General features: G+C 37.5%; 1 protein-coding gene across 10 annotated transcripts in view; it reads left to right on the top strand.

Annotated features, from left to right (window-relative positions):
• ARHGEF10 (Rho guanine nucleotide exchange factor 10) overlaps positions 1-20,606 on the top strand; it is a 120,670-nt gene that overhangs the window by 45,316 nt on the left and 54,748 nt on the right. For 7 of the 10 annotated variants that reach the window (XR_010883822.1, XM_067294224.1, XM_067294219.1 and 4 more), the window contains exons 9-18: positions 178-294; positions 1,530-1,644; positions 3,622-3,734; positions 8,809-8,886; positions 9,111-9,290; positions 9,874-9,990; positions 12,064-12,156; positions 13,634-13,804; positions 14,487-14,632; positions 17,431-17,606. Coding sequence is in view for 9 of the 10 variants with exons in the window: in XM_067294224.1 (XP_067150325.1) it covers positions 178-294; positions 1,530-1,644; positions 3,622-3,734; positions 8,809-8,886; positions 9,111-9,290; positions 9,874-9,990; positions 12,064-12,156; positions 13,634-13,804; positions 14,487-14,632; positions 17,431-17,606 (1,306 nt within the window). In the remaining variant the exon portion in view is untranslated. The remainder of the gene's footprint in view (positions 1-177; positions 295-1,529; positions 1,645-3,621; positions 3,735-8,808; positions 8,887-9,110; positions 9,291-9,873; positions 9,991-12,063; positions 12,157-13,633; positions 13,805-14,486; positions 14,633-17,430; positions 17,607-20,606) is intronic. The other 3 variants (XM_067294223.1, XM_067294226.1, XM_067294222.1) reach the window with 2 other exon arrangements.

Genomic DNA, 20,606 nt, shown 5'->3' with positions numbered 1-20,606 from the left:
TGCAGAAATAACTGGAAGTCCATTCATCACACTGGAGCTGCCCTAAATGATTATGTTCTCTCAGTTGTCTGTGTGTCAGTAGGCAAGCATGGCAACGTGCATGATGTACTCGAGTACTTTAGTGTTAAGTCGCACTACAGGCTTTTTGAAAAGATTGTGTTTTTTTATACACTGTAGCTTTCTCATGACCTAACGCGTTTAAAGGAGCATTATGAAAAAAAGATGAAAGATTTGATGGCAAACACAGTGGGAGCAGTAGAGATTCAGCAACTAAAGCAAAAACATGAGCTGAAGGTAGTGTAGTTAATTTTTGTAACTAGCTATGTATTAAATGATTGTTTTTCCAACACAGGCAATGTTGTCTTTTTCTTTTAAATAATAGCAACTTGAGTTAAAAGAGTGGGCAATAATTTATATAAAATGAGCTCCAAATGTGCTGGGTTATTATACAGTTTGTTTTAAAAGTACTTTGTCAAGGACTTTTTCCCATGCTTACTTCATCATTGTAACAGTTTCAGAAGATCAGATAGGACATTGTCCTTCCTCACTGCCCAATGCCCTTGTCCCAGAGCCTGAGCCAAGAATACAGCCCTGGCGCCTCTGTGAAACCCCACGGAGCTCCATAGGGCTCCCATGACCCCCCTTGTCTGTCTGTATCGGATCAAATGGTAGCACTGGGAATCCTCTCCACTCTGAATGGAGCCAATATGAAAAGGCTGTGTTTTTGCTAAAAACTTCAGCTCAAATAGAGAAATTGCCCGATTACAGGAATATAGCTTTGTTTTTGTTCTGATGGGGTTGGTGATGTCAGCACAGTTCTGGCAGTAGTGTTATTTTTTTGCTATGGCTGCATTCAGGAAAGGCAGAGTACAAAGCAGTTTTTAATGAACATTTCCTAGCAAAGCAACACTTCTTTTTTCTTTACATAAAATTTCTTTTTAATGTACTACTTTATTATAAAATTATACTTAATTCTTAATTAAACCAATTTCTCAATTTCTTCAATTATTGAAATTATTAGTTATAACATTTTCTGCAAAATACAGTGTTTATTTAAGAATATAGTTAATATAGAACTGAGTCTAGGATATTGCCTTAGAGCAGAAATACTTTGGCAGAGTTACAGATATATTGTAAGATGATCTAGAACACTGGCAGTTAGTGACCTGTTCTTAGTACTTATTTGCCCTATAATGTAAAGCTGAGCTCTTGAGACTATTTCAAGTTCAGATGCTTGGAACAAAAGGATTCTTAAAGCATTTCTACTGATTTGGAGGTTACAAACAAGGTTGCCGTAAGTCCCTTTCTCCAGGTTTGATTTTATAAAGAAAAAGGACAGATGCGCCAATGTGAAGTTTGATGGATCTGTGTGCTTACCATATAGTCCTTTGACTTTGGGCTATATTTAGAGCCCAAACTACTTGACAATGTTCTTTTAAAAGATGTTTTGATCAAAAGTATTCTGCTTGGTGTGTTTGAATGTGTCCTATTATTCACAGAACATGTAGATTGTATTTTCTATCTTACAGATGCAAAAGCTCATGAGAGCTGCTAGAGAAGGTACAAAAGATGGACTTGAAAAAACAAAAGCAGCTGTGAAAAAGGGTCGTTCTTTCATTAGAACTAAATCTTTTATTTCTCAAGGTATGTGTCAAGTATACTGTGTTTACATTACTCTTTCTTGTTCACACTTGTAGAAAGGAAGTGAATGATCTAGCACTTTTTTGTACTGTAAACTGAGTACTGGCTGCATGAAATCAGCATTATATTGATAAAGTATCTTATAACGTTCAAGTTCAGGTAACAGTTTGGTCAATGCTGCCTGAGTAGTTCTAGATTTGGAATGCAAACCTCAGTGACCTGAGAAACCCGAGGACCACACAGAAGGGTCTGCTCGAAAAAAACAGTGTCATAGATGCTATCTAGATATTGGCAAATAGGATTATGGGAATTATGTTAAGGTACTAAATCTTCCTATTTCCTTCCATCAAGTAACTGCTGAATGACTGTTAGCAATATAGGCTGCTGTTATGACGTGATTTTCAGTGGAGTGATAGCTGACTATTTTAAAAGTCTAAAATGAGCAAAGGATAACAAACACTTTCTGTATTTAAGAGGGGAAGCAGGAGAGGGAGAGTCTGTTTTGCCTTATCACAGTTTGGTGATTTCGGTAAAAGCTGCTCTTTGAATTGGGAACAGTATACTGCACAGGATAAAGGGACCTGACAATAAAAAGCTAAAAGTATTTAAGTTCTTTTTCTAGTTAAGAACAGAAGACCACTCTCTGTCATGACCCTCAGCAACAGCAGCAGGCCACAGTTAACTTTTGTGGGGGGACAGAAAGCAGTAACTGAATACAAACTTCTTCCTTCTTCAGGATAAGTGTGGGGGGTAGTTTGTTTTTCTGCTGAAGTATCAGTTAATTGAATGGCTGTAACTTCAGAGCTTATAAAATTGCAATCGTAAGAGTTTAAAACCACAAGACTAGAACAAGAAGTTTTTAGTGAGTGAGCTAGAGAAAATGAATTAGCCTAAAGCTGCATTCTACCTGTAAGGACCAGTGTGCATCTTAAATACCTGTCCTATGATAGGTAACCTCTAACTGGTTCTGAACTTAGATAATTCACAACCAGAACATAGAAGGTTATTTGCACAGGCTTTAGTGCCCCAAATACATTCACACCCTCTTGCTGTTGCTCAGGAGAAAATGATCTTCATCAACAGGGCTAGCTTACAATGGACACAGCATTCGTCCTTACATTTCTAGAGGTTAAGCAGCAGGGATAGGTTATCTATGGATGGTTTAATCTCTTAGCCACTTACCAAATCAGCAGGGAGCTGGTAATGAATTGCTCAGTTAAACTCATAAATTCCACTGCTAACAGAACTGCTTCCCTTAGTTCCCCATTTGTTCTAAGCCAATTTTTCACGCTATCCTTTCTCAGATCACCTTTGCACATCTGGTTGCTTGAGTGGCTGTGTACTGCCACCTATCACTGCAGTTTGGTGGTGCTTTTTGCATAAAATTAGCATTGAGAAGTACATAGTGGACCATGTAGAATCTCTTATTCTCATTCTTTACAAAGGCCAGCATTTTCATATGTTTGGTTACTTATTTAAATTCTGTTTATGGAGGGCTGTATGGCATTTCTTAAACTTGGTCATATGGAGGTATTTAATATTTTCCTAAAGGCCATTTCAAAACTGCAGCCCCTGGAGCCACAGTGCTTTAACCCTAGTTGTCATGTCAGAGTATGTTCTGGCAGCCCTGTGCTCTGGGCTGTGAAGATGAAGGAGAGGTCAAGTAAAAGATGCATGGGTTGTCACCTGCTGTGTGGATTTTAGGACTTTGAGATATCTTTTGATATAACTGTTTGGTGGTTAAAGCATTCAGATGTTCTACATTAGTGCGCCCATCAATGCTGAATGTGATTTCATAGGTGTTACAGAAATGCTGGGAAATTTCATTATTTGGTGAGCGCAAATAAGACTACTGTGTAATTACTGGCCTTGGGAGATAGGATCCTTGTTGGTGGTGTTGTGTTTTATTTATCTGTTTTTATTTATTTTTTAACCTATATGTTGCAAAAGTTGACATATTCGCTGTTCAATTACTTGTAGACCATAGATCACCATGTCTGGAAGAAGAAGAGCTGAATTTATTTATTGATGTGGACTGTATGCATGCAGAAGCAATTATGACCCCTATGCCTGAAGGACTATCACAGCAGCAGGTAGTAGACTTTTGGGAAACTGATCTTCTGCCTCTTTTTTCTCCCTTCTGCATCAATGGCTCCTAGGTACCTTTCCCTTCAAACATATTGACCTTTAGCTTAAATTAAATGGAGATCAAATTCAGACCTGAATGAGTATAAGCATTTTTTGAAAATTGGTATTTGTGCATATAGTTGCATCTGTCCTAAATTCAGCAAGAAATGCAAAATGTTGTTTTGCATTATAATATTATCTATAATAATTATATTACTTTCTGAATACTTAAATGTGAGATGGTTTTGAGGAAAAAAAAGAAGTGTTCAAACTTTTTCCTCGAGTCAGAAGATGTTGCTGGTGCTCCTGGATTTCTATTTGAAATGTAGAGAATATCCTACATATTTTCTAAACCGTAAGGTTTCTTCTGATTTAAAAAATTTGCCCACAATAGATCAGTTCTACGAAAGAGTAGTTCTTGCTGTTCTCCCATTCAAACTCTGTAGTCACTGCAGAGGCCGCTTCAGAAAACACTGAAATCGGCATCAGTTAGAAGTTTTGGTTGAAAATAAATCCTGTGGGTTCATGTTATCATCTTGTTATGCAAGGTAATAATAATCATATGAGAGTTTTTAGCTTCTAGTGGTGTCAAGTCCTGAGTTGGTCAGTACCTTCAGAAAATGGTGAATAAGTCAATGATATTTCTTGAAAAAACAAATTAATTAAAGAACACTTGAGGTGAGTGATACAGGGTGGGGTTTTTTTTGAAGTTTGTTTTTTTAGTGTTTAATGTGTCCAGCACAATAAAGTGCTGCATCTTGTATGACTGCAACTACCAAACGGCATTCCATTATTTTAAGATTTCATTATATTGTAAGATCCCAGAATCAATCGGAATGCTGCATTTTCCTTCATTCCAAATATGTGTTTGAGGGTTTTACTGATTTTTGTAAGTAAAAATAAATGTACCCTGTTCAGGAAAAAAATCAGAGAGAGCTCTTACTTTGATAAAAACTGGTAATTGTTGTGGAGGTCATGGTATATGTTGTGAATCTACTGATAGCACTAAGTGATGTATTTGGTAATTCTGTAATATGTGTGCTTTGCTTTTCTGTGTTTTCAGTTCTAGAAAAGTCCCTGTTTATGGCAGTAAGACACCCAAAAAAGTGTCCTGTAGGTTCAGGTTCTGGAAAGATTCTTCCTCCCCTCAGTGTGTTTATTACTTGGCAGTGCACTACAGATTATTGAAAACGTCTGTCTGTTATAGCTGAAATTACAAAACTGAAGCTGAGTTGGCAGAGAAAATTCATACTCGGCACAAGCTGAACTGACTTTAACTGAGAGACCTGAATAATCTGGAATCAGGCAGATGGAAACAGCTAGTTCCATAGTGTCCAAAGAAATGGGGAGATTTCCCAAAAAAATATTCAGATATAAGAGGCCTGTGTGGCATAGAAGAATTAAAATTCCCCACTTCTCTGAGTATTGTGGTATGAAGTATGTAAATAACGTAATTTTGTGTTTAGGTTTCCCTACATGACAAGCAGATTAGAATACTGTTAGTGTCTGGAGATGTATGGGGTTTTTTTTAAGTTTTGAGAAGTGATGAGTCTAGATGGACAATATGAGTGTAATATCTGAAGACTTTAAGTAGTGAATGGATTTGGCCCAGATGGAAATGAACCCTCATAAAGAGAAAAAAAAGATCCATTTTGAAAATAGAACAATGGAAAATTTCTATTAGTATTGTGGAGTAAGAGTTTTTATTAGCATTTTCAATAATAATAAATTGTGACTGATTAATCGCTCTGTTGGATCTGTTACTCCCAAATAAGTACTGGTCAAGAATGTGAAGGCTGATGAGAGCCTTGACAGCAGCAATCATATGGTGGTGAAGTGTAAGATCCATGAGAAGTGAGCAAGATGAGTAGCACGATTACAACTCTGGACTTCAGGAGAACAGATTTTGGCTTGTGGAGCTTGGCAGGATCCCATGGAAGACTGCCCTGGATTGCAAAGGACCTCAGGAAAGCTGGCCGGTCTTCTAGCATAACCTCCTCAAAGCACAAGAACAGTCCATTCTGACATGCAGAACATCAAGCAGGCATGGCAAAAGGCCAGCATGGAGGAAGAGGGTACCCCAGGCTGAGCTTAGATGCAAAAAGGAAGTACACCAAAAGTGGAAACAAGGACCTGACCCAGGAGGAATGTAGAGATACTGTCTATATGGGCAAGCTAGGAAAGCCAAAGCTCAACTAGAGCTGGAACTAATGAGAGATGTGATGGGTTCCTGTATGTACATTGGCAGCAAAAGGAAGGCTAAGAAAAATATGGTCCTGCTGCTTAATGGGGCAGGGGACCTAGTGACAAAGGACACTGAGAAAGCTGAGATGGCTCAGTGCCACCTTTGTCTCAGCTTTTACTGGTAAGGTTTGTCTTCAGGCCTCCAAAGCCCCTGAGCCTACCTCCAGATCCTCGTGGAGTGAAGCATTACTGTCAATGGGAGAAGGTATAATTAGGAGATACTGAGACCAGTTGCACATATACATGTCCATAGAACAGATGGGATTCATTTAAGAGTGCTGAGGGCAAAGCCACTCTCTTTCTTCTTGAAAAGATCATATATGATCAGAGGGTGACTGTAGAAAGGCCGGTGTCACACCCATCCTCAAATAGGGCTAGAAGAAGGATCCAGGGAACTACACTCTGGTCAACCCCACTTCAGTCTCTGGGATGGTGATGGAGCAAATTCTCCTGGGAGCTATTTCTGGGTTCATGAAGTACAAGAGAGTGATTGAGAGCATCCAGCATAGATTTGCCAAATGCAATTTGTGCCTGACCAACCTGAGTCCCTTTGAAATGACTAGCTTGTGGACAGGGAAGAGCAGAGGACGTTGCTTATCTTAGCTTTAGCAAGGCTTTACAGTGTCCTGGAGTATCCTTATAGCCATATAGGTGAGATATGGTTTGGATAGGTGGGCTATAAAGTGGTGGAAAACAGGCTTGGACCACCAGGCTTAAAGGGTTATGATCAATGGTACAAAGTCCATCTGGTGGCCAGTATTAGTGGTTTCCCTCAGGAACTGGTATGGGGCCAATGCTGTTTAATGTCTTTAATGACAACCTGGATACCAGCTGCAATGTACCCTTGGCACATTTGCAGGCAATACCAAGTCGGTGGGGGCAGCAGGTAATATACTGGAGGATGGGGCTGCTATTCAGCATAATCTTGCTGGGCTGAAGAAATGGGTTGACAGAAAACTCAGGCAGTTCAACAGAGGCAAAACACAAAGTCCTACACCTGGGGCAGAATAACCCTGTGCCACAGCACAGCCTGGGGTCTGCCAGCCTAGAAAGCAGCTTTGGGGGGTCCTAGCTGGACCAGATGAACTCCAGAAGTCCTTTCCAACCTAATTATTCTGTGATGTATGAGCTGACTTTATGAATGTACTTGTTTTAAACAGTAGGTGGCACAAAAGCTTTTGTTTAAAATACAGTTCCTGTTTAAATACTATATCCCACATTGGGTCTCAGTCATTTTAGTTTTTGCATCATTTTAATTCTGTGGTCACAATTCTTGTTTTATGTGGTATATATTTATATATTTATTTTGTTTATTGTTTATGTTTTTTTTCTACTTTTACTAGCAAAAATGTGAATATAAATGTAAGACCTGTACACAGGCCTCTTTTAAGTAATGCATGCCTATTGCAGTAACCTGTAGGCTCTACTAACTATTTATTTTGTGCATTCTAGAGTCTGGAGGAAAAAAAAATATATTTCTAAAGATGTTTATTCTTTTCATAAGAATGAACTATGACTAAACGTAGAGATGTAGTACCTTTATACAGTTAGAAAAAAACTTTAAGCTCAGACTTCTTCTGTCATACCTGATAAGAAACTGCTAAGTCTAAATACAGATTAGATGCAATGAATTTTTTACCATATATTTGTGTCTGTAACTGAGGCCTTAAATAATTGTAAGTTTTCCTTTAAAAATGCCGTACTTCACAGAAAATCCTTACATAACTTGCACATAACTTGGTAATTCAAGTGCAGAGAGTTAGAGGCAGCTGAGGAGAAAGCATGAGGCCATGGGGATCAGAAGCAGGAATACTGCAAGAGAATAACTCTGTAATTTGAGTTTCATGGTCATTTAGGCTGGCTTAAAATAGTGAAAGAAGCAGTTTTGCCATTCCTTGTACTCGTGCAGAGTGGTTTGTTCTTGCCCTTCTATCGTCTTCTTGCTCATACAGAATCCAGCTTTTGAAAGCCCTGTGATAAATTAGATTAGGAAATTGATTTGGGTGAAAACAAATCCATAAAAATAGCAAGAAATGTAATCAGTATCAAGCAGAAATTTTTAGTTTAAGGCTGGTCAGCTTCCCAGGCCTTCATCTAATGTTCCCTGCATTTGCATACAATGTGTGTTTCAGGTGAATTGTGGAAGTGAGAAGGGGAGGTTATAAATAGCTCATCATTTGTAAATATGAAATCTGGTAGTATTTCCTGGAACTCTTACAATGCTGTCCATTGGTATGAACATTGGTGAGACAGGGTTTTCAGTTGTGCAAGGGAATATTGCCTCAAAAGAATCCTGACTTTTTCAGTGATACAATTTTATTGCTTAAAAAGGCAATTTCTGTTTATTTGTCCTTCCAGTTAATCCCCAAAAGTTTAGAAAATATAAAACAATGAAATTATGCTTTAAGACTGATTTTGAAAACTGGTCACCTATTTTATTGTAGCAATTCACTGAAGTAGCTGGCATCATCTGTACCTGTTATTTATATTAAAGAATAAATTTATGCATCTAAAATTAAAAGGCATATTTTGAAAGTAAAGTCTGGAATTGCAACAGTCATTAAAGATTATATAGGCTTACAGTAACTGTTGTATTATTAAGATAAATAATTTTAGAGTAATAGTAAAATTGATTGTTTTTGAGGAGGTACAGTATTTATTTTGTTGTAGTTCCAGTATTGAAAGTGTTTTGTTTCTTTCATTTTATTGATGTGAGAATTTTATCATTAGCATTCCCAACCATGATGAATGTATTACCTAATTAGAGTTTCAGAGAGAGCTTTGTTCCTTCAACAGGTTGTGAGAAGATATATTTTGGGCTCTGTTGTTGACAGTGAGAAGAATTATGTGGATGCCCTCAAAAGAATCCTGGAGGTACCTAATATGTTTTGCTTTTTAAAATTAGGAAATTTGAGAAGTAATTAAATCCTTAAAGAATCTGTAATGTGATTCATATGGATTTTGTTACAGACGCTTCATGCCAAATATTTGGAGAGGTTTTGTGTGTGTATACTTTTATATAAGTGGTAGGATTTTATGTTAAGACACAATTTTTAGCTTGTTTAAATCAATGTCTATATATATATTTTTTTTCACAGCAATACGAGAAGCCTCTTTCAGAAATGGAACCAAAATTACTGAGTGAAAGAAAACTCAAAATGGTCTTTTATCGAATTAAGGAAATCCTTCAGTGCCATTCGATGTTTCAGATAGCCCTGGCCAGTCGTGTATCTGAGTGGGATTCTGTTGAAATGATTGGCGATGTCTTTGTTGCTTCAGTAAGCAAATGCATCTGAACAGATAATCTATTTTTATTTTAGAAATGTTATTCAATGTCCCTATCTTTCTGTCTAACTTGGCCACTTTATTCCCATATTCTGCAATGCCTGTAGCAGCTGCCAGAGTCAGTATATCCATTCCGGTAAGGCAACTGACAACAACACGTCTCACCTTGGTTAGCAGACACGGAAGAATTATGGCCAAAATTTTCAAGCTTTGATCAAACTTTCAGACATTTAAGTAAGTGGTTTCTTTTTCAGCGGAGCTAGACATGTACGAATCCACCAAAATGGGATCTTGGCCACAGTTTTGGATCTCAATGGAGGCTGCTTGATTGTCCTGAGTGCCTGGGCTTTAGGGGACTAAATTTACACTTTGTAATTCACAGCCTTTATGTCTTCAGGTTCCCATCCTTTGTTCTACACAAAGGTCACTTTTTGCATCATCAGGGTTTCTGTAGAGCCACCAATAGGCCAAATAGAAGACCTTAGCTCCTAACAAGTCCTTAGCTGTCATAGGTCTAAATAAATATGCTTTTGGGTGTCTTCTGCATTTATAGTTTTTTCCTTTTTACTGTTTCAGTTTTCTAAATCTATGGTATTGGATGCATACAGTGAATATGTAAACAACTTCAGTACGGCAGTGGGGATTCTCAAGAAAACATGTGCCACCAAGCCTGCCTTTCTAGATTTTTTAAAAGTGAGTACATTTAAACTTAAAACAACTGGGCAGATCAAATAATTAAGGCTGCATAAATTATAAATTAGGAGGAAATTTAATTAATAATACTGTGTATTCTGTGACTGTTTTTGTGGACTGTGGATTTATGGATTTCATAAATGGAAGAGAATTCACTTCCGCTGCTGTAGTTTCAGAGTAATAACATGGTTTTAGATCTAGGATGTATTCTGAAGTGCACTGTGGTTTTTGTTGTTGTTCAGATCAATTTTATTTGTGTTTGCATGACTGTACTTTGCAAAATACTGAGTTTTTTGTATCAGTTGAGCTTACAATAACAGTTTGCTATCTGAGGCCTCTTCTTATTTGGGATGTATTTTACTTCTAAAGTATTGTACAGAGTGGTTAAGAAAGTGTATTTCTGTTTCACAGCAGTTATCTAGTGTTCTGAAAATCTTTTTTCCAACTTGGGGGATGAAATTAAAAATAGTCATGCAGATTGCATCCTGCTGTGATGAATGTGATGCTGCTGATAAGATCTGTGTGCACTGAGACCCTGATACATGTGACAGAAGTGCCTGGAAAGCCCTAGGGGGGATTCCCTACAGAGTATGCACAGCACCCATCCCATGGCTTTTTGGCTTTCTGTTTTCGTGCTGGGAGCCTGGAAGCTCTGTTTTTCCTGGGGGTCATGGGTTGGGCTGTGCCCCTAAGAGTTGTCAGCCTGTTGGGTCTGTGGCATTGGTCTATGAAACACTGATATTTGTTGCCCTAGACAGTCCATGCAGTGAAGCTCTTGGGTTGCCTTGGAGGATGGTGGGGGGCCTGATTCCAAAGTCTGTCTTCGGATCTTAAAATTAGCTAAGAATCTTTTGGAGCACGGTAACAGCACTATACAGGGTTATAGTCTGCAAGTTTTAGGGCCCACCAAGACCAAACTCTCTAGTGAGGTTACAGTCACTTCATACTTCTTGCACTTTTGAAAGGTCTTATTCCAACAGTGGCATGACTTACAGCTCTCCTCGCTCCTTGTCAGTGCCAACACTGATGCTCAGAACTGGGGAGCTGCAACCAGGCTCTGCACAGAGAGAGTAATGTGGGTACCCTCCTCTGTGCTTTTGCCCACCTGCGGCTAACAGACTGTGGACCAGAATCTTCTCTGTGACTGGGTGGGCAAAAATGTTTGTGGAAGTGAATACAGAAAATTGCTTTGAAGCTGATAATTCTAGCAATAAATAGCAATTTAAGCACTACACCTGTTTAATATTGTTTGATTTTGCTGTGTTTTTAGTATTGAAAATTTCCTCTGTTCTCCTTATTTTGAGTCAGCTGTGAGTCTGGTCAACATTTTTCCAGTTGAAAGGCTTTATACAAATAGATATGAAAATAGTTACACATGTACAAATAGTTATGAAATTTGTCTGGTTTTATCAGATAGTTCTGATAACCAAAACAGTTGCTGTTGTTCTGTGTGTGAAGAACACTAACAACATAAATCAGTGTTCTTTTCCTTAGTTTCTTTTAATAAAGAAAATTAAAATCTCTTTTTGTTTACATAGCATTGACATTATGGTGCTTCCCTTTTAAAAACACATTGGTAGATAAAGATTTACAGTCTCTTAGCCCTAAGAAGCAAAAGATTTGCAATCTCTTAGCCCTAAGAAGCAGAGCAGCAACAACAAATTACAGATTATAAGTCAACAAATGATTTGTGTACATTTTTCAGATTTAAGACCCTGAACAAGTACCTTGAATTCGTGTGTTGGAAGTTAAGCATATATTTTAGTGCACTGCTTACATGAAAAGCATGAATGTACTATATTGATGTATACGTAGATACTGTATTACTGTTGAGACTTCATCCCAGCTGTATTTATTTAAAGGCATTTCAGTTTAGTGATAAGCCATCATTTTAATGGTGATTTTTTCAAAAAGATGTAATATTTTTAAATGAAATGAGGGATATTTACAGTAACCTTGTTATAATGGATGTAAATGCTATAAAAGAATTTTCAGGAAATATTTTCATTTTTGATCTGTAACTGATGGAAAGGCACCTGTGTGAGTAAACAGTATGACTGTCTTGCATTGCAGCAGTGCCAGGAGTCAAGCCCTGATCGAATTACACTGTATGGTTTGATGATGAAACCTATCCAGCGCTTTCCACAATTCATTCTACTATTGCAGGTGAATAATATTTACAACAAGACTTACCCGATCAATGATCTTATTGTATTTGCATGTGGGATTGCTTTGCAGCTGTCTTCTGCTGAAGGAACATGCTGCAGTGGGTTTTATTTCTGGATCTTAGGAAATACCAAGAAAAAAATTCAGTGCATGATAATGTCCTGATCTCCTAGTCTGCTTCCATGGACAGTCAGTAAATATACTGTAGGAAAATGTTAATAAATCAGATTTGCTCTAGGTTACTTACTAGATTAGATTTAGTTTGTAAATCACCTCATAGTAGAACTGCAGTTCTAACACGCTACTCATTTATGTCAATTTGCTAGGTAATAATGCTTCAAACACCACTAAGAACTGTGTGCTGTTATTTTACTTTCTGTTTAAGTGACATATAAGAAAAAATAATTCATGTGTTGGATAGTTCAGCACACATGGAGACGGTGGAGTAAATGTGTTCTCTCCCATGCTGCTTGGCTCACACTGTCCACTAGAAGGTAGCACAGCTCCTTCTCGCCTGCAGTGTCTCATTGTCCTCCCAAGGGACAGCTGGACTTTGGGGGTGCCCCAGGGTCTCACCTCAACACAGAGTCCTACTGTGGGATGAGCACAGTTCCACAGTGTAGTTGTGCATTTAGCCTTAAAATTTGAGGACCTGCTACAGGCAAACACAATATTTGTAAATCCTTACAGAACCCCTCCAGGTCTATGGTAGAGAAGACACTGTGAGTTAGCTATTTCTCTTAGGGTCACAGAGGAAGACAGGCTTCAGGATGAAGTTCCAGGAATTACTGTGGAAGAAAGAGCAAAGGTAGTTGTGGGGTGAGCTCAGAACTTTTGAGGAAGAAGAAGAGATGGAAAATAATGTGGTAGGAACTCATAGTGAATAATGTAAGGATGCTTAAATGTTGGAAAGGAGCAAAATTTCATTCAAATGGTTCCAGTGTATGCCTACAAAATAGAAAGATTTTTAGAAATTGTTGTGACCTCAATGAGGCAAGTACTGTTATCCTACTTTGAGATTAGCACACTGTCAGTGGTTTAGTGAGAAATAATAACAGTAATGAGAATAATATGATATTATTATAATATTAAATATCAGAAATGTTTAATTTTACATCACTTGACAGATACCTACATATACTATAATATTGACTTTCAAATTATGTTTAACATTATTTGCATCTTCTGATATTTATTATTATTTGTTTTCAAGTTCCTTCTCTATACTTTCTTCCTATAAATACGCTGTATGTTCCCTGCTCAGTATCTTTTTGAAGAACTATTAGGATATTCAGGAAAATAAGTGGAGTGCTGTCTGAATATTTATTAGGAGTTTTTTGATTGGTCTTATTCTTAGTACTAAGGTAAAGAATGATACTGTAACTTTATACAGGATGTGCTATAAACTTCTGTGATCTTTTGAATTTGACTTTGAAATTAAATTAGATTTTTATTTTGTTTTATCATTTTTCCTCAGGATATGTTGAAGAATACTAATAAAGGACATCCTGATAGGTTACCTCTACAGATGGCCCTTACGGAACTTGAAACACTGGCAGAGAAATTAAATGAAAGGAAAAGGGATGCGGATCAGCGCTGTGAAATAAAACAAATAGCAAAAGCAATGAATGAACGTTATCTGAACAAGGTTAGGAAGTAGGAATGTGTGATGGAAGAGGTAGTGTATTACTAGTTTCTGTGCCTTGAGCAGTCTTTAGAACGGACACAGAAGAGACACCTACAGCCTTTTCTGTAGTGCTCAGCAATATAGGGTCATTCTATAGGTAGGTGTAAGATGTAAGTTTTCTCCAGGACTAAATAGGTTCACTGGTTAAAACCACTGTGAGCTGAAGCATTTGACAGGCTGAAATATCAACAGCAGTATCAGTGTTGTCTGACAGCGCAGAAGATAATGCTGTTTCCTCTTTTTATAGCAAATCCTCATGCAGATCTTCTGCATGAGAAGATTACTTTGAATTTATCCTAGAGTTGAGGAATTACTCCTGTAAAAAGGCAAAAAAACAGTTTCTTATACTGCAATGTTTCTAACTAAAGAGCAGTTCAAGGTATGCTACTGGATGTGTCCAATATTTTCCTTGTTTTAAGGAGCATCCCAGCCTATTTCAGTTATGTATTTGGATTATACAATATAAATGTTTTTAAAGAATTTTCAAAGACATTCAGTAGGAAATAAGGAGCAATCTTCTTTGAGTTTTAGTGGCTAACAACAGTATGACAAGTGATAGTCTATTGTATTTTCTTTTATTTTTTGCACTAGATATTGGATGTACCATGTATAATATACAATTCTGATTGTTTTTAAAATCTAGCTACTTAGCAGTGGAAACAGATATCTCATACGGACTGATGATATGATTGAAACAGTTTACAATGACAAAGGAGAAATTGTCAAAACCAAAGAACGACGACTTTTCATGTTAAATGATGTGTTGATGTGTGCAACAGTAAATATGCGGTAGGACTTAATTCATATTTTTTAAATGATCATTCAAGCTTGAGCTGGGAAAAATGGCACTTACTGGAAGGCTTGGGGTTTTTTTGGTTTGTTTCTGGATTTTTTTTTTTAAACTAAGGCTACTGATTTCTATCAGCCATCGTAATAAATGGACAAATAGCTTTCTTACATTCTTCTCTGTTTCCTGCTCATATTTTAAAATTCTAGGATAAATCTGTAGAAAATCTTTATCGTTTGGAGATTACAGATAGAAAAGTTCTGTAGTGTCTAGGTATTGCCGTCTATTAGTGTTTAATGGAGTGAAGGTTTCATAGGTTCAGTACACTCTTAATTTAGATAGTGGAGGAAAGTGAGTTTGAACTTAATTCTGAGGTAGGATTTTTTTTTTTCTTTCTCTCTCCCCTTGGTTAAATTCACCCTGTCATTTTCAGACACACAGACACGCGCACACACACCCCTGTAATTTGACACAATTTGCACATTAAAAAAAAAAAGACAAAGCTAATGCACGGAGGCAGGCCCTTCCCCTGTCCCAGAACTCACTAACAAAGGTTCAGCTGGAGAAGAGTTTCATCTCTGAGAGCAAACGCCAAAGGACTAAAGCTGAAGTGCTTTGAAGAAGGCATTTTTTCACGGTGCCTTCTGTGTTTTAGTTGGCTACAGCTATTACTGTTAGTCAAATACCTCTGTGTATGCCAAGGTCACGCTTGCATTCAAGTGTTGCTTGTAGCATAAACTGCTTTATATGTTATTACATTCTGACAGAGAAAATGTGGGCCATCAAAACCTCTCAAGAACAGCTTTTCTTAAGCATAATCTGAGAGTTGATATCTTCTGTCCATTACTGAAGTGTGTAAGTTATCTCCAAGTGTGAAAACACTCAGACTTTTCAATCATATGAATGCTTAGTGTCATATTAGTGAACAGTGTCTTGTAATAACTTTGCTTTTCAGAAAGTGCACAAGCTAATGCCCAGTTATCCCAGAAGTTACGATTCTTTTCCTTTCCTTTCCTCTTTATTGAGTTCTTTATTAACAGCTGGATATTTAATTATGATTCTTTGGCAGAAGATTGCTTTTATTCATTTATTTTATCTTTTTGTGCGACATCATTGTTTGGATTTTTTTGTGATTTTCCCTGAAGCAGCAATATGCAAACTATTTTCCTTTTCCATATGAAAAGTTCATGATTTTGCCAAGTTGCTAGGTTCCTTATTGAGTCAACTGTTTCAGTTATCACAAACAGCATGCTTGTTCTGTGGGCATTACTGGCAATAAGCAACCTCTTTTGGGATGGTAGTCAGGCATGCATGTGTCACAGGGGTTTGTTAACTCAAAAAAAGTTTCAATAAATTCCTTCAGCAGTTAAGGCTTGCTTTCTAACCCAGTTAATTTATATAACAGTGGCTTCTCTCTAAGCTGAGCTTCTTTTATGGCAGTGATTTTCAAACTCTCCCATTTGTACATGCCTACAAATTTTCCTGTGGAGTAGTAGATTTCTTCAGAAATGTTATGTGCACAGGCAGCTGTGTAGCATATCTCCACTCACTTTTCTTAGCCACCTTTTGTCAGTCTTTTCGGAAGTAGTCAGAGATGTCAAGAGTCTGTGGATGATAGCTTCAAAACTAATTTTCTGTGGCTGGCAAAAGACATGTATTTCTACAGAGCATGTGCTGCTCAGAAGGTCCTTCTTCACATGTAATCTAGATGACCAGCTTAAACCAGAGACCTAACTTCTAAGCAGCAGTATTTAGATGAGGTAAATGCTATCCCTAGTGACTGAGCAGCTGTGTTCTGTCTTGTCTTGTTTGGTTTCTTCTGTGTTAGATCTAGAGTTCATAAATATTTACTTAAGCTATGGTATTTAATGTTTTTTTTTGTTCATACTTGTCTCTTGATTGAAACTGTATTGCAAAGGTAGTTAACTACCTGAACGTCAGTTTTGAGAGACTGTTCTCAGTAAATAACTTTTACTAATTTCTCCCGAGCACTCTTTTGGGTTGCTTTTAAGTTCTTTATTTCAGCTATGCTTTCTATGAAGTGAACGTTAAAGGAAACAAAAATATCTCTTTTGTCCTTTATAATACATGTGTTATATGTGCTTGAATAAGGGAGTAAAAGAAACAAAGGCAAAGGAGTATGAGGACCATTTCTATTCTAAGTGAGCTTCCTCAGCAAGCTGTTTCCTCTGAAATGCCTACTGCGATATATGCTTCCTTTAGCACTGCTCATGTGTAGTTTGCACTCAGATACCACAACTGTTGCAAAGGGTCTGCCGTGAAGAACATCCTGGGTCAGGGGGCTCAGCAAGAATGTTGAATCGTCGGCCCTTGGGAAGTTACCTTGACCTTCCTGCTCCTGGTAGTTGTTCAAAAGTCTTATCATCCATACTTTCTTAAATACAGCAGTTACTACTTTTTAGCATTGTTTCAGGTACTGTCCAGTTATCATCAAAAATAATTAGGGAAAAGATGGAGCCGCAGTACATCCTAAGCACTTGTGGTAGGATGTCGAAATGCATGCTGATCTTAAGAGATGGTAATTTATGTTTTGCTGTAGAAATATAAGGTCTGCTGTTGGCAGTTGTATGCTGTTTGTAAACATGACTATCTGCACCTGCATAGCTGCTCTTTGCACTCACCGCAAAAGTCAGTCACAAAAGTCAGTCCGATGCATATATTTGTTTAAAGCTGTGCACAGTGCTCAGACTGTATACAGCAGATTTTGGAAGTTAAAATAATAAATAGAATGCTATGAAACATAATTGCTTGTCAAAGCAATAATTTGTGTGTCTTCCAGCTCTTCCTATGAAAGCAGTGGCATCGTGACAACTGCACAGAGATATTTATTGAAATGGAGCGTGCCACTGGGACAGGTGGAAGTCATAGAGTATGGCAGCAGTGAGGGCCAAGGGGAGAACTGCAGGTTTCCACCTCAGCACTCTGCTGAGAGCATCATCATTAACTCTAAGCCAAGTAAGTGACAGGCATTTTTTACTTACGTATTTTAAATCTTTATTAAAACCTTTATTTGAATTTAAATGGGCTACTGAAAGCAAAGGAAAACATTTTGTGCCTGAAGACTTCTGTAACATGGACAGTAATATAACTTCTTTCTTGAAAACTGAAAATCCATAAAGTGATAGCCAATCTCTTGCCTTGCAATGTGAATTACTTCAATTTATTTCATCTTACAGTTTTATGGCATAAAAGCATGAATGTGCATGGATATGCAGAAAGGTTATTGTAGTGTAGTATGCCAGCTGTCCTACTGTAGTTAGTTGAGCGTGTGTTCTTACCTATTGTTAATGCAGGGAAGTTTTCCTTGGTAAAAAAGACAAGCTACCCCATTGCTGTGGAATAAGAGCATGGACACAGGTGGTTGCTGCAGGGTAGAAGTTATTTCCCTGGAGTCCACAGTATCCCACCCTTCAAATACAGTATCAAGTGCTTCATAAAAAAACTGCAATAATAATTTTAATGAATGTTTATAAAACAGTATGCCAGTAGGTAATTTCCTCCTAACCTCTCCCCAAAATGACCTCAAACTCTGAAGTCAGAGAATTCTTTTTGTGCTCCTTAATCTCTCCTACAACCCTGCCAACTACCCTCAAGAGATGTATGAATTTCAAAAGTTTACTTAGTAGCTAGCCTTTTATATATAAAATTAATAATTTTTATATCATTGCTTAAATCTTTTATTTGTAAGTCCATTTAGTATATCTAAATTCTAATCCCTTGTGAGTTATTAATGGATTTTAATTTAGATTGGTTTCAGTGCTAACTGGGCATTTATTTCACACTATGTTTATTTAACATTGCATTCTTGCCTCATGAGTTTTCCCACAGTCGTTCCCTAAGAAGTAAATATTATACTTCAGAACTGCCTGAGATGCAGCTGCAGTATCTAATACCCTCCTTATTCTCCAGGGTGACTATTGTCAGGCCTTCTTGCTCCTCCCTTTGTAAATAGCTCAAGAAAATTTTTAAAATACGTAGGTTTCAGTTTCAAGGTTGACGTCATTTTGTAACTTCTTTTAGGCATTAATGGGCTACTTGGACAATGAAATTGAAGCTCTTAAATTATCATTTACCAGCTACTGTATATATGATCCCAAGGGGAGTGTGTATGAGGAGGGTATTACCTAGAACTGGGGGTTCCTTCCCTGGAAGAGTGTGAGAGGAACAGTTTATTGCGATACTTCCAGTGCGACTGTGCAGCAGCTTCACAGTTGATTAGATGAAGTCCTTGTCCTTCAGGGAGATCAGATGGGGAAGCAGAGGATGAAGGAAGAAAGAAAAACCCTCACCCAAACCATCTTGTAGAACCTACTTGATTCTCTTGGCTTTGAGGTTTCTTAGTTTCATGATGTTTGGTGACAGTATCACAAAAAGATCAAATGATTTTGCACATCATTTGGAGACTCAACATTCAGCTTAAATGGTATTCAACAGGTGATAGGCAAGCTGAACTTGCTGTGCTGTTGACAAACTCTGATCACTATATTAGTTCAGTCTCCTTCTAACCAAAAGGGTCAAAAGGTAAGAATTAAAAATAAAAAGAATATGAAGGTTACTGGTTATACAAATGAATAAATCTTCCTTCAGCTTTAAATATATACTTCTGCCAAATGATCCAAGTTAATCAAATACAGTCAGCCACGAAAGAGGAAGTGAACATAGCCTTCCTATTTGCATATACTCCTATGTCAACACTAGCTGTCACTCTGAATACAGACTTAGGTGGGCTGTCTCAATTAGAGACAGACTTAATTATGTTAGTTATTCTGTAGAATTGCCTTCTTAGTTCCAGTTTTCTTGGCTACTAAAGGTTAAAGAAGCCCAGAAAGTACAATTTTCCTGCAGAGAGGAAGGACTGGTAAAACTTTGGGTAATGGTTTATCATTTCTTATTTATTTACACCCACCAAGATACTGTATTTTATATTCAGTGATGACACAGTCCTCGTCATGGTAGTATTGCTTCATCAGTGAGATTATTCGGTACTTACTACAAATTACAAGGCACTACCAGCTAAATAATTAATCATTCTCTGGCTGAAATTGCATGACTTTGTAGTCATTATACAGTTACATTAAGTTGCCTTCTGTTTTCAAGGTATGCTGAGAAATTGTTGTGGTGAAATCCCAGTGGCTTCACAGAAGGTAGTTTTAATAAATCCAAAACCAAAGCAGTCTAAACATCTAATGGTCAAGAACAGTTTGGGATATTACATACAAAATCCTGGCTTCCATAAGGCCAGGTGAGAGTTCTGCATGTCTTAGATAGAACCATATTTTCAGCTCCCATTTCTGGTTTGTGGAAATTGGAGAGCTATAGAATAATGATGATTATGTGTGAAAGCAGTTAGTAGTTGGGGGTTACCTTTTCCATTTCTGGAAGACTGAGAAAAGGAGGATTGTATCTGCAGCACACCAGATGAAATATTTGACTCCTGTAATTCTAATATTCTCACATTACTGTTGTAATCAGTGGGGATTCTTGATGAATTCTGATTGTGTCCTTATGAGGATTATTGGTTGTTAATTACATTTCTCTTATCATAGTATTTTTTTCCCCCACCAGAATCCTTTGTATGAGGAGGCAACTGTCATAAGTGTATCTCCCTATTAATGATCTAATCTGTCTAGCTTCCATACTCTGTTCTTCTTGGGTCATTTCTGTTAATCACTGCTTTGAGTCAGGGTTGTTACTGCTCTGTGATCCTTCAGTAGCAGTGCTGGCTAAATGCATTTGGCACTTTAGGCTTCCATAGTGCTGCAAGAAAGGATAATGTAGTTTAAAGAAGCAGACTTCACTTTGGGTGCTACAGAGAATTTTGAATTTGCTTTGTAGGTTGCAATAAAGAACTGTTGGAAGGTTGAAAGGTTTTACAAGTACATTTAAATCAAGGGCCTGCTTTTGTACTGTTCTGTGTAGGAAACAAAGGCTGCATGAACATTGTTTTCACTTGGC

The sequence above is a fragment of the Apteryx mantelli genome, chromosome 3 (assembly GCF_036417845.1).
Source record: "Apteryx mantelli isolate bAptMan1 chromosome 3, bAptMan1.hap1, whole genome shotgun sequence".
In the NCBI taxonomy this organism is placed as follows: domain Eukaryota; kingdom Metazoa; phylum Chordata; class Aves; order Apterygiformes; family Apterygidae; genus Apteryx; species Apteryx mantelli.
The sequence above is the reverse complement of the archived record's forward strand: the minus strand, read 5'-3'. Positions and strand labels throughout refer to the sequence as shown.